Below are 14,536 nucleotides of genomic sequence, written 5' to 3' on the forward strand. Positions count from 1 at the left end.
AAGGGGTGCAACATAAGGTCACTATGAAAAACTTGGTCACACCGGTCTCGCAGAAGCTAATGCCCCTACCATTTTCTGTCAGCCAGCTGGTCTCTGACGAGATCAAGAAGCTACTTACAGCAGATGTTATCGAGAGAATTAACGCCTCCGAGTGGGTCTCTCAAATCGTAGTCGCTCGCAATGCAGACGGTAGCATTCGACTGTGCGTCGATCTACAATAGCCTAACAGAGCTGTAGTAGCACACAGTTTTTTCTTGCCTCCGATGGAGGAACTGCTCCATGCCCTCATGCCCACGCTGCTTCTCCAAGGTGGACCTAGCATTGGCCTACTATCAAGTTGTGCTCCACCCAGAAAGCAGAGACCTAACTGTGTTCATCACGCATGAAGGCCTTTTCAGGTTCAAGAGGGTCTGCTTCGGATTGGTGTCAGAACCGTCTGCATTCCAGCAGATCATGACGAAGATTCTTGAAGGCTGCAAAGGAGTCTTGTGCTACTTGGACGACATAATCATTTTTAGGAAAACTGAGAGCGAACACACACAGAACCTGAAGCAAGTCCTCGAACGAATAGCGGAAGCTGGGCTCAAGCTCAACGAGAAATGTGTCTTCAAAACATCGGAGCTGTTTTTCTTAGGACATCGGGCCAACGCAGAGGGTATAGCACCGCTCAAGACCCTGGTTGACGCAATCATTAAAGGGACACTAAAGGCAAATACTAAGTCAACATGGACTGTTTAAATACCTTTCCAGAAACCTAGAAACGCTCGTCTTGTGCAAAGAAATGACTTAGTTTATGAAAAAATTGCATCTGACGGGTTCAAATACCTTTATTGCAATTCAAATCTCCCGTCACGCCATCTGAGGAGTGGTGACCTTGCATACACCATTACCACCCTTTGCTGCCGTCGGTGAGTGAAATGGCGCCCGACAGAGGGCGGTACACTGCACTGCTGCAGCTCCTTTTGGTCAAGCGGCGTGGACCATTCGGGCATCCCGCGACGTCACATGGAAGTGGGCTTCTCTGCTAGTTGCAGTTAGTGCGAGGTTCACAAGCCAGAAAAACCAGAGCAGCACTACACAATAACAGAACAACTGAAACATGAAAGCTCAAGCGGTGCAGAGTCGAGTGAAAACGAAACCTTTCGACCGCCCGTGTCGTCGTTAACGGTGTAATATCAGTTAGTTCTTTTTTCTAAAAATGAAATAGAACTGGTTAAGTAGTATATTTTCTTTCTTCTTATAATACAATACATAGATGTTTTTATAACTAGTGGTTCAGCAATAGCGACAGAATTTAAATGAGGAGTGCCTTCGTCATCGGGCGAGTACTTGAATGTCCCGGGGGAGTCTTCTAATCGTGTCCTGCATTTACCTCAATTTCTCAATTACTAGGTATCTGTTTGCAATAATATTGACACCTTAGAGATACTAGAGCACTAATTCATCAATTTAGCTTGACTTAGTACAGTAGAACCCCGCTGTTACGTTCCCGGGTGCTGCGTTTTCCCGGCTGTTACGTCGTTTTCGGCCGGTCCCGGCACAGCTCCCATAGAACCCAATGCATTGGTAACCCCGCTGTTACGTTGCAACTGTGGGACCGTTCCCGCATCATACGTTGCGAACTGCCACACCGCGCCGGCCCGAGCGGCCATTTTGACTTTTCATGTTGCTTGGCTTGGTTGCTTGACGATGGCATTGGCCGCCCAAAGTGCTGGGGGCGACATTTCTTGCCAGCAAAAGTATGGCCTTTGATATCCGCTTTTGCTATCTAAAGATAGTGTCTATGACGCGTTGCGGCCCTAAAATTGGTTTTGGCTCATAGATGTTCCGTATAAAGTCCAAGGGCGATAACGCCGTCGCCGCGCGCCGTACGCTTTCTTTCGCGCGCGAGACGCATACGTCGGCTCCCCTCGCACGCTTTCACTCGCACATACAGCATACGTCGCCGCGCGCCGTATGCTGTATGTGCGAGTGAAAGCGTGCGAGGGAAGCCGCGCGGCCGTATTCTGAATGTGCGAGTGAAAGCGTGCGAGGGGAGCCGACGACCGCGTCTCGCGCGCGAAAGAAAAGCAGGGAGGAGGCGCGCCTCCTTCCGTTGCGCTCGAGCCACCAGCGAGGGAGCGAGGGGGGGGTATCGGGCAGCGTTGTGCTCTGGCATCGCGGCGGCGCGCACGCGGTCTCGCGGGCCTTATCTTGAAAGCGATCTGCGTGGGGGCAGATTCTACGCAGTGTAGGTGCGTCGGCGGCTCGTGGCTTTGTGCGTGCTGCGTGTTCTCGGCGCTCAGTTTGGGATGAAGCGATAGACAACAGCACGAAGGTCACTTCGCTCGCTTCTGCAGCGGCGCTTAACTGCGCGTGTCCGCACTCATCGAGTGTGATGTGTTCATGTTTGCCTGTGGGCGATGACACCATGTTTGTTAATTAGTTAATAACCGAATGTTTACAAGTTTATACAGATGATAAAACTACTATTCTTACTTTGTATAGCTCATCACAATCGATACTTCGGCTGTCGGGCAAAACTACTTTTTGTCACACGTAAGAATTAAAATAATATTGTGTGCAGTTCAACACTACTCCCATTTCTCAATTTTTCCTGTTTCCTGGATCTTGCGTTTCCCGCCTCTTACGTTTTTTTTTTTTTTACGGTCCCGTGAAAAACGTAACAGCGGGGTTCTACTGTATTTGCCTTTAGTGTCCCTTTAAGGCTCCTGCGTCTACAGATGCAGCCACGCTATGCTCTTTTTTAGGGCTAGTTGAATACTATGCCAAGTTCGTCCTACGACTGGTAGATGAGGTAGAGCCAATGCGCCGCCTACTACGCAAAGACATCACGTTCGACTGGGACGACGCCGCTAAAGAAAGTTTCACGAAGATACAGAGACTCCTAGCATCCCACCCTCGTCGTATATATATATATATATATATTGTCACGAGCCTCGAGAAGTAGTCTTGAAGGTTTTATGAACGGTATAGCAGCTGGCTCTTGGAAACCGCGACCATCGGGGCTGCCTCGAGCAGGGAAGGGGCGCACGCGGTCTTCTTTGTTCTCTTGGGCTCGACCCACTCTTGCCCTCGACCCAATACCTACAGGTGGCAATATCCCCCCTTCCGAACAAAAGCATCGCCTCGATGCTAAAAAAGAATAGGCGTAGAAGACAAAGAAGAAGAAGGCAGGCAAAGAGAAAGTACACAAAAAAAGTAAACGTCACGCCGACACAGTCAATGAACGAAGAAACAAGCTCCCGAAGATAAATGAAAAGTAGAAACAAAGAAGGGAATGAGAGGAAAAAAAACTACAAAAAGAAAAAAAAATGGTTATGGACGCGCAATGTACGGCTTCATGCGCACGACATAAACTATGTCTGAGCTCGATTGTCTTTGTGTCCTACTCCGTGTCTGCGATGTGTCTGGAACAACTTCGTAGTTTATGTCACTGACGCGGCGCAGCACTTCCTACGGACTGAAATACAGGCTCAGCAGCTTTTCAGAGGCCACGACGGCGAACGGGCGTCCACACCCAAACTTGGTCCCCGGGGTTGTAGGACACATCCCTGTGGCGGGTGTTGTAGCGTCGTGCGTCTGCCTGCTGCTGCTGGCTGATATGCAGCCGCACGAGCTGCCCAGCTTCCTCAGCACACTCTTCAAATTCCTCGGCGTCAGTTGTCAATAGGTCAGCGTCTTGACACGGCAGCGTAGCGTCCACCATCGTCTGGACTTCGCGACCGTAGAGAAGGCGAAACGGCGTGAAGCGCGTCGTCTCTTGCATGGCGGTGTTATACGCGAAGGTCACGTAAGGCAAGATCCGATCCCATGTTTTGTGTTGGACGTCGATGTACATTGTGAGCATATCTGTGACCGTCTTATTCAGTCGCGTCCACTGGTCTGCGGATGGTACGCGGTCGTCTTGTGATGCCTGGTGTTGCTTAATTCAAAAACTTCGTCCATAAGCTGCGTTGTGAATGCTGTCCCTCTGTCTGTTATTACAGTGGAGGGAGCACCGTGACGCAAGACGATGTGGCGCATGAAGAATTGCGCTACCTCTGAGGCCGTGGCTCGTGGGATCGCCTGCGTTTCAGCATAGCGTGTTAAATAATCCGTCGCCACGATCACCCATTTGTTGCCGTCGGCAGACAGAGGAAACGGTCCGAGAATGTACATGCCGACTTGGTCGAAAGGCGTGTGAGATGCTTCAATTGGCTGGAGTAAGCCAGCCGGTTTAACGGATGGTGTCTCGCGGAGCCGGCATTCACTACAGCCTTTAACGTACTGTTTGACGCTTCCCGAAAGCCCGGGCCAATAGTACATTTCGCTTACTCTAGCGAGTGTTCTTGAAAAGCCTAAATGGCCAGATGTCGCTTCGTCATGGCAAGCGAAGAGGACGTCGTCGCGCATGTCCCTTGGAACCACCAGGAGGTAAGCACGGCTGGTCGAATAAGCATTCTTCTTATACAGCGCGTTGTCTCGCAGAAAGAAGGACGTCAGCGAGCGGGACAGACGGCGTGGTATGGTTGTGTCGTGGCCCTCTAAATGATCGATGATCGGTCGAATCTCAGCGTTGTCACGCTGCCGTCTGCTCAAGTCCGACGAACTAATGGCGCCCAAGAAGCCGTCATCATCCTCTGTTTCCTGACTGGCAGGATCAATGGGTGCGCGGGACAGCGTGTCAGCGTCTTCATGCTTACGGCCAGACTTATAAATGATGGTCATGTCAAATTCCTGTAGCCGCAAGCTCCACCGTGCCAGTCGTCCGGAAGGGTCGCACATGCTTGCCAACCAACAGAGGGCATGGTGGTCCGTCACTACTTTGAAGGGACGACCATAGAGATAGGTGGCGAAACTTGATGATCGCCCACACGACGAGGCACTCTTTCTCCGTAGTCGAATAATTCGCCTCGGCACGGGACAGGGAGCGGCTGGCATATAACTCTTTCCACTCCATCTTGAAGCTGGACGAGCAGTGCGCCAAGGCCAATGCTAGTGGCGTCGGTATGCACCTCAGTATCAGCATCATCGTCAAAATGTGCAAGAACGGGTGCTGACTGCTGGCGCTGTCGTAATTCAGCAGAAGCCGCCTGTTGCTCATTATGCCACACAAATGGCACATCGTGTCTTGTAAGGCGTGTCAGGGGTTCCGCTATCTTCCAAAAGCCTTTAATAAACCAGCGACAGTAGGCGCACAAACGCGGAAAGCGCCCGACGGCCTTCTTATCAGCAGGAGCTGGAACCGAGGCCACAGCGGCAAGCTTGTCTGAATCGGGTCGGTCCCCTTTGGCGTTTACTACATGCCCGAGGAACTTGAGCTCTCCATAACCAAAGTGGCACTTTTCGGGCTTAAGTGTGAGATCTGCCGATCAGATGGCTTCTAGCACACTCCGTAGGCGGTGAAGATGCTGCTCGAACGTTTCAGAGAAGATGACCACATCATCCAGGTACGCAAGACAGGCCTGCCACTTCAGTCCAGTAAGGACAGTGTCCATCATTCGCTAGAAAGTAGCCGGGGCTGAACACAAGCCAAAAGGAAGCACTCAAAATTCATAGAGACCATCTAGAATCACAAAGGCTGTTTTCTCGCGGTCGCTTTCGTCTACCTCGATTTGTCAGTACCCGCATTTTAAATCGAGAGAAGAAAAATAGTGGGCACGCCATAGTCTATCTAACGAGTCGGCGATACGTGGCAGCGGGTACACGTCCTATTTAGTCACGTTGTTGAGCTTGCGGTAGTCGACACAGAAGCGTAGCGTTCCACCTTTCTTTTTGACAAGAACGACCGCAGACGACCATGGGCTGTTGGAAGGTTCGATGACGCCATCTTCAAGCATCTCCCGAACTTGCGTACGTATGGCTTCGCGTTCTTTTGCCGACACGCGGTAAGGCTGCTGGTGTATCGGGCGTGCGTCTTCTTACGTGATGATCCTGTGTTTAGTGATGAAGTCTGGCATACCTTGGAAGAATGTGCGAAGCAGGTCCTGAATTCAAGTAAGAGCTTTCGCAGTGCTGTCTGGCTCTCGGTGGACAGTTCAGAATTGATGTAGAGATGGCCCAGAAACGTGTCTGCTGTCTCCACTACTTCTGACGTGAAACAGTTAACGTTTGCTACTGCGTCTGCAAACACTAACGAAGTGCCGCGGAACAGGTGTCAGTGCTCGTAGCTAAAGTTGGTAACAAGCAATTGCGAATGACCAGCACGAATCTGTATAACACTTTCGAGCCACACAAACACCTTGCTTCAGTAGGTGTTCCAAGTTACTTTCGGTCACCGCTTCGCCATCGCGTAAGCCACAGCATCTGACGTCGACGAGGACACTGGCTCGTGGAGGAAGCGTTACACTGTCTGCCGAAACACGAAGTACGTCGTCGCGCCGTTGGCCGTCTTGCACGTCGATTGCTCGTTCGGCAGAGAAAGTGATACGACGCTCTTGCAGATCGATAATCGCGCTGTACTCCTGCAGGAAGTCAACCCCAAGAATAACGTCGCGAGAGCAATCACGTAAGACAAGGCAGCTCGCTACGAATGTAGATCCTTGAATCTCCACTCTAGTCGTGCAGGCGCCCAGCGGAGTAACGACGTGGCCGCCAGCCGTCTGAATCTGCGAGTTATGCCAGGGCGTGATCACTTTCTTCAGCTGCGTTGCTATTTTCCCCCTAAGTATCGTGTAGTCTGCGTCGGTGTCCACTAAAGCACTAACGGCATAACCGTCAACAGTCACTGGTATATCGAGCGAAAGCCGGTCGTCCCGTTCAGCTGCAGGTGATGGCGGATCGGTATCTTTCCGCAACTGCATCCGTCGGAGGTCTTCAGCGCTTCGACCGTCAGCGACCTCGCCCCCAAAGATCGTCTCAGTTAGTTTTCCCGGCAGGAACTGGTCGACCGCTCAGGAGAATAGCGCTGGAGCAGAGGTGAAACTTGTCTCGGAGACGGCGATCGCGACTGCCGCCTGGCAGGCGGTGGCAAGCACTGCTGAGAGAGGTACTCCTGAATGTCTCGGAGTCGCTGGCCGTATCGGGGCGGCAGCGAGTATGCGGAAAAGCCGCGAATCCTAAAGCACCGGTATGGGCACTGGCGATACAAGTGGTCAGCTTCACAGCAGTGGAAACACAGAGGCCAATGATCGGGTATGCACCAAACATCCGACTTCCGAGGGGGCGGCCGTCTGTCATCGACGTAGTGAACCGCTTGCTCTGAACGATGGGCAAATGGAGCGGCATGAACAACCGGCGGCAGTGCATACCCAGCGTCGTAGTATGATATCCGCTGCGCCGACTGAATTGACATCGTAGGAGGAGCACGAACGAACAGCAGCGGAGAGGGAGCAGGGCCCTTCAGGGCTTCCACGTAGGTCGCACGGTGGTATTCAGGAGGTACTGCCGCAGCGTTAGCAGGAGGCAAGGTGTCACAGAGCGCCTGGTGCAGTTCGTCCTTGATAATGCTCGCTATGGAGCTTACCGTAGGGCGCGGTGTTACAGCGCCCTTTTGCAACTCTTCACGCACTACAGAGCGGATGAGTTCTCGCAGACAGTCACCATTACTTCCTATGGCCGTGAAAATGTCAGCAGCAGACATGCTGTTCGCTTGCCGCTCATAAAGGTTCGAGCAATGCAGAAGCATCTTTTCCATGGTCACGGCCTTGGACAAGAACTCCGCAACCGTCTTCGGAGGGCTCCATGCGAGGCCAGCAGAGAGTTGCTCCTTGACCCCGCGCATCAGATGACGTAACTTCTTCTCCTCCGTCATTCTTGGATCCGCTCGTCGGAAGAGGCGAGTCATGTCTTCGACGTACGTGGTCACAGTTTCGTTTGGCAACTGGACACGGGCCTGAAGCGCACATTCCGCTCGTTCGTGTCGATCAGCACTGGTGTATGTCTCCAAAAGCTGACGACAAAGCTCGCGCCACGACGTCAGTTACTCCTCGCGTTTCTGAAACCACGTACGCATGCCATCCTCCAGGTAGAAGTAGACGTGTCTGAGTTTTTCCGTGTCGTTCCATTCATTCACGGAGGCCACGCGCTCGAAGTCGACCATCCAGTCTTCAACGTCTTCAAACAATGTGCCATGAAACGTCTTCGGGATCCGTGGGCTCTCAAGTGTATAACAGTTCGACATCATGCTTCCCGTACCGGTTGGGGCGGTTTGAAGGGAAGCGCTTGTCATACCGGTTGATGTGGTGGGAACCGTAGAGTCGACGACTTCTGAGGACAATCCCCTGATCCTGCGGCTGGCCCGACGCACGGGAGTGTCGACAGGCAGTGGATTCGTAGCGCGGATCCTTGGAGGGGTCTGCAACATCCGTGAGGACACTTACCCACTACCTCCACCAGTTTGTCACGAGCCTCGAGAAGTAGTCTTGAAGGTTTTATAAACCGTATAGCAGCTGGCTCTTGGAAACCGCAACCGTCGGGGCTGCCTCGAGCAGGGAAGAGGCGCGCGCGGTCTTCTTTGTTCTCTTGGGCTCGACCCACTCTTGCCCTCGACCCACTACCTACAGGTGGCAATATATATATACACACACACGAGCACTAAGGCGCCATCTGTCGCATGTGACCTGCGTCACGTCGGCAGTGCCATCTGTTGCGAAGGCACGACACTACACTGTGTAATCTCCTATAACAAGTCTCTTAGGACAGCCAAAAATCATTGGGTATTTTGAAATATTGATGTATCAAAAAACATGTAAATTCGCATTAAAAAAATGAATCTGACAAGAGGAATCAGCAACATTTGAAAGCAGTACATCCACAAATGTGTATATGCAGATGACAAGGTCTCCACAAAATAGAATGAGAGCGTGGCTCCATATGTAAAAAAGTCATCTTCGCCTGGTGCGCGCACAGCTCGTACAGGCCTCAGATCTGTAACACTACGCGAGTGTGTGGCTGGCTGCACTTTAAACACCATATCGAGAGTCACCGACAGCGAGATTACGTGGCACAATTCTGTGCCTGTTCCACCTGCAGCAGCATGAAACGCGACTCTGTAGAGCTACAGTGATCACAACACAGTGATGCTTCAGCAAGTGCCAACTGTGCCCCATGCCGCAATGTGCTTCTTCAGAGTGTACCTAATGCGCCTGGAGTGGTCGGACCCGTTACATCTAAATGCACTAAAGTGGCAGTCAGTAAAGTGCGCAACGAGCCCTTACATTGTTCACATATCTGAGATCGATGTAAGTTTCAGGTGGCGTTTAAGTGAACCTGCCTTTCATAGGCGATTTTTCTTTTGAATCCTTCACTATTGTCGCCATTGTGAACAATGCAATGGGTGCGATCTCAACTTCGCGGTTTGTAGTACCATCATGCTGTGCCAACGGTGCCAATTTGATTATTTTTCATTTCGGGAAGCTGACATTACTATGGGCAATGGCGATAGGGCTGCCACGGATTTGTAAATCAGCTGTCTAGGAATATTTTCTACAGATGTTGGTGCACCAAAATTTTCATAGCTTCGCAAGTCGAAAATGTGTGCGATACTTTGCATTACAAGTTGGTTATTTTCACATGCTACTATTACAGTAGACTTCCATTAGTTCGACTGCGGTAAACTCGATCTTTTGGTTACTTCGATCCTGACCGAAGGTTCTGGCCGACGCCCATAGATTTCCATGGGCCAAAAATCTTGCTATTTCGATCCTAAAATTAGAATTCACCAGATAATTCAAGCCTGAAAGGTCTGGAAGGGGTGCTCGCTAAGTGTCCACATAGTGGACTGTCCATTTCGGTGGCTGATGAACTGATGATTCAATGGGACGGGGGTACGAAAAAGGAGGAGGCAGCTGCCTACACCCAGTCTCCTTATCATTTGAGCAGCTCAAGCCAATCAGTGCCGGCCAAAGTGGACAATCCACCAGGTGGACATTTACAGAATAACCCCCAGCAAGCATGCCCCTGAACCCAATGGTGACCCTAATTGTGACCCCTTTAATCGCAGCGTGTGTCTTGGCCGGGCTTAGGAAGACAGTGAATGCGTCCAACACACACCATCCCTTGCCAAAAATGCCTATTTTCAGCCTGCCATAGGAAAACTTCCAAGCGAAAATGGTAGCTCAATGATTAATTACAGTGCAGTCAACAACCGATATTTCACACTACCTATACTTCGTTCCATACATAGCAGTCAACGCTGTGGAAGCTACGCAAGACAAGAAAAGCTAAAGAAAAGTTATCACTGTGCATGTTCAGTGCATGCTTCGCTGCGTGCCAACAGCGTTCGCTCGCACGAGCATGCACGTGCGGCTCCTCGTGACGGGTTGCAAATAAAAGAAACTGAAAAGAACAAAAATAAACATGATCTAAAATGATCTAAAACAACGCATTAGCAGCCGTCTACCACAGTGTGTTTGTTTCTAAAGATAAAAACTTGTTTCATTCAATACTGAGCCTACATAAAAACAGTTGCACACAATTGCGGTCAAAAAACATCGAACTGTATCCAAGTGCAAATGAAGCCACTGCAAGAAGTCTCTCTAGCTTCCACAGCACTGACTGCTATGTATGGAACGAAGTATAGGGGCCGTGAAAATGTCAGAAAAAATGAATGCATGCCTTTTACTGCCCACAAAGCCTCAAATCGCCACAGGCATGCCCAAAAAGACCTCCGAAGGCCTGCCTGCATACTTATTAGGCGTATCAGTGCCTGTCCTGTAAAAGGAGACAGCGAGTGCAAACGTGTGTTATCAACAAATACATACTGTGTCCCCTGCCAGTTGCCCCTTTCTACTCTTGATAGACTTCACCCCGTAACGGGGCTTTATTGCGGCAAAGCTGACTTTAGGTAACCAGCATTATGCAACGCAACGTGCTTTCCACGCTTCGAAGCCGTCAACAAGGATTGTAAAGGCGGAGTCAATGCCATTGCTGACAGTGGCGAAACCCTTCAAATGAGAAGTGTGGCACCAAACAGCAGCAAGCTTGGTGGCGAACATCAACACAGAGATGCCTAGCATTGCTGCGGTGATGGCTACGGCTGCCAGCGGATCGTTGCGGGAGAGCCCCACTTTGAGGCTGCGAGATAATCAAAATGGCAGCAGTGGTCGCTTCGAGTAATGCTGTTTCGGACCTGTAGTCACACCAGAAAAGTACCGAAAATAATAGACTGCAATCGCACACTCTCTGAGAGTTACGACAATGGACATAATGTGTAAATAAGCCTACTTTGCGAATGTAAAGTTGGTATGTTTCATGAATTGGGGGCATGCTGCATTTTTCTTAATAAATATTTGAGTGCAAGTTTGATTTCTACTTTGTTTAGGAGCTCTAATTTTATTTCTACCTTAATTTTCTACTTTGCACATAGAAAGTGTGTGTGTGTTTGACTGGGTTCTAATCAGGCAAGTACTGCCAAATGAATCAGCAATGTTTTCCGGGGTATTTTTTTTTTTTTTGTGCATGTTGTTTATTGCCAAATGACCCGCTGGATAATTCGACCAGTTTTGTCGGACCCCTCAAGGTTATTTTTAAATATTCGGTATTTTGAAATTTGTGGCACTGATATATCTATACATCAAAGCAATCTATGTTTGGCTAGGAATTTTTCACATTTTCATTCATCGGAAAAAAATTTTTAATAGAGTCGAATCGCGATAATTTAAACGTTCCCAAAATTTTGTTCCAATCAAATTGAGTTTGAATTAAAGTAAGCTCATTGAACAGAGGACGAATGTGCAGCACTGCGTTAGGCAGTTATGTGCAACTGAGCTAACCTCCAAGTGGCGACTTCCAGAAATGAGCTTCACGGCAGTGTGGTGCGAGCTGCAGCAATTAGGCGCAAATGGGGCAGTTGTTCCATCAATGTGTAATGGTGACTTACCGGTACAGACAGACAATGAGGTTAGAGAAAGCATAGGGAATGTTGACTGCGATGTTTAACCGAAATGTAGAAATAATAAGGGAAATGAAAGCGGACAAAAAGTTAACCAAACCCACACCATCTGCGCTATGTGCACAGTACTCTACCCATTAACCTTTTGTTGCCTGTTGCTGCGCTTTAGCGACATACTGAATCCGAGCTCATAAATCCAAATGAGACAACACTTCAGAGACGTAAGGCGCCAGCAGCACGTGGGCAAACAGCGCTGTGAATGGCAGCAGTAAGGGCACTGGTTTGTGAAGCGGACGACGGGGCGAAAGCACACACTGTGCTTCCAGTGATTTCGCACTGCGGTTTCTAAGGCCTGACGTACTGGAAAAAGCATTTTCTTGTGTTTGCTCTTCAGAAAGGTCACCGCTTGTACAAGGCTAGTGACATTCGTGGCATGAGGTAGCACATAAAGAATAAAACTAGTGCCAATAGCGATGCAAATGCGCCCCACAAACAGAGCTGCCTGTACAAGCTAGCTATCATGGCACAATCTCGCTGGGAAGTTGCTAGAGTGTACAAGATGAGCTCGAAGAGTGTTAGCCAGCGCCGCTGACGTGAAAATCCTGAAATAGTCAGCACTGAACTTGTATCCCCACAACTTCTATCACCACATAGTAATGCTTTGCTGCATTACGTAGTCTGGTAATCTGGAACCACCTTAACGTCTCTTGAATATCTTCGATTGATAGGCATGGTCTGATACTGACGTAAACATTTCTTTCTGTGCGCCAGTCTAGCATGTTCAAGAAAGAAAGAAAAAATTACACAAATCCAACATACACCTTCGAATCTATGTGAAGTGATGCTTTCTTCGTGAAGTGGTTAATCAAATGCTATGAAATTGGCCCCATTCATTCTAAGGGAACTGGCGTGCACGAATGTGATCTAGTGCACCTGTGCTACGCAATGTAACATACCGTATTTACTCGAATCCAGGCCAACTCCGATTCTAAGCCGACTCCCCAAAGTCAGAAAAAAAAAAAACTTACCTTGAATGTAGGCCGAACAAAAAAGTGGGCACAGCGTTCACAAAATCAGAACAGCATTTATTGAATATGAACATGCCGAGCTCATTCTACGTCATCATCACTGCTAGCCTTGTCAATATCTTCCTTAGAGCTGTCATCTTCAAAACAGTGCACTATATTCAGTACCATCAAGCGCATTAGAGCTGCACTTTTTGAAGCTGCGCACAATCAAAGTTCCTGGGTAAATGCCATCCTCGTTGTGGCGCACGCAAAAAGCATCGCCCGTGGCCCCTCCAATGATGAACATTTTTTTAAAATCGTTTTTCTTATCGATGCCGAAGTCCAGCCCGGCTTGAACGTTTGACGATGCCTCTACGGCTAGCACAACTATTCGTTAGAAAGCGGCACTATAGTGGCATCACCTGTTTGGTGCCATTACACTAACGCCAGGCCACGCACCGATACCACACCATACCGATACTACTGATACGGCACGGGTCAAAATGGCGACGTCGCTCGTGTACTGCAGTTAGCTACTGGGGTGGCTAGTAGCGGCTGCGATACTCACTTTTCTACATGGTGCTAACTATACACCATTTTTATCAGTTTCAGTTAAAAACTGGCGCGTTTTTCCATCTAAGCCGACCCTGGAGTTTCGTATATGATTATTTGAAAAAAACTATCAGCCTAGATTCGAATAAATACAATAAATACAATACGTGACGATCATCTCAATGAGCTAGTTGGCACTGGCACGATAGAGGCATAATTCAACCAAGTGTGACACGTTTCAGCAAGACAGCAGCAGCAGTCAGGAAAGTCAGGGAGGAGTCGCAAGAAACTTTCGCTTTAAAAGGGCAACCCATCGTGCACAACCGAACACCAGCTAAAGCCTCACCACTTTTGACACACTCACAGTGGAAAACGGGACATTCGATGCCAGACACTGCAACACAAACCTCATCCTCCGCACTGTTGGAGTCATCCGCGCTCTCAATCGACTGCGCAGCCTGCAGGGATCCCTTGCGACCGCCCGACACCGAACCTGAGCGCCGCACCGGCGCCCTCTCCGCAGACTGGACAAGAAGGGAAGGCGTCTGTTACACATAACGGCACTTTCACAACCAAAGGGGAAGGCAAAGAGCCTCTTCGAATCGCTCCTCTTGCATCACTGATTAGGCTTAGCACAGCATCTGTTTTCATTCTGATAAGAGAACTCGGTGTCACTCTTGTCCCAATGCCCGGTGCAATCATTTCCTCTTGCTATCACCATGTCGGTTTCACAGTTTCTGTGTCCACGTTTTCAATTTATTTCTGACCTCCAATTTCTTCAGCTTTGTTAACGAAGCACTTTTTCATTAGATACATTTCAGTCCTTTTGCGATACCTTGAGGATCACCCAATCACGTGCTAATGCTGAGATCAAGGCCTGGCCATAGTTTGGCTTTGAGATCCCACTTCAATCAATGTGAACAGCTTTTTTGAATGACAAGTAGTGGTGCAAGATAGCACTTTGACAGATCAGTGAAATTATCCATGGACTATTGGACTGATGAGAGATTGATAAAAGCTGGCCGCAAGCACATGAGGATGTGCTATCCAAATCAGCTCAATTGCACTACAATGACTTGGATTATTTTTATCTCCGCCACTTGTAGAGGGCATAGATCCAATTTCACCTGTTAAAGGCTTTTTGTACACATCCCCAAACGTC

General features: G+C 49.3%; 1 protein-coding gene across 1 annotated transcript in view; it reads right to left on the bottom strand.

The window, feature by feature from the left end:
- The window catches only part of LOC119453900 (TATA-binding protein-associated factor 172-like), a 195,623-nt gene that overhangs the window by 59,823 nt on the left and 121,264 nt on the right, over positions 1-14,536 (bottom strand). Inside the window, exon 23 of the mRNA XM_049667068.1 lies at positions 13,782-13,898. Within this exon, the coding sequence (XP_049523025.1) occupies positions 13,782-13,898 (117 nt within the window). The remainder of the gene's footprint in view (positions 1-13,781; positions 13,899-14,536) is intronic.

The sequence above is a fragment of the Dermacentor silvarum genome, chromosome 5 (assembly GCF_013339745.2).
Source record: "Dermacentor silvarum isolate Dsil-2018 chromosome 5, BIME_Dsil_1.4, whole genome shotgun sequence".
NCBI lineage: Eukaryota > Metazoa > Arthropoda > Arachnida > Ixodida > Ixodidae > Dermacentor > Dermacentor silvarum.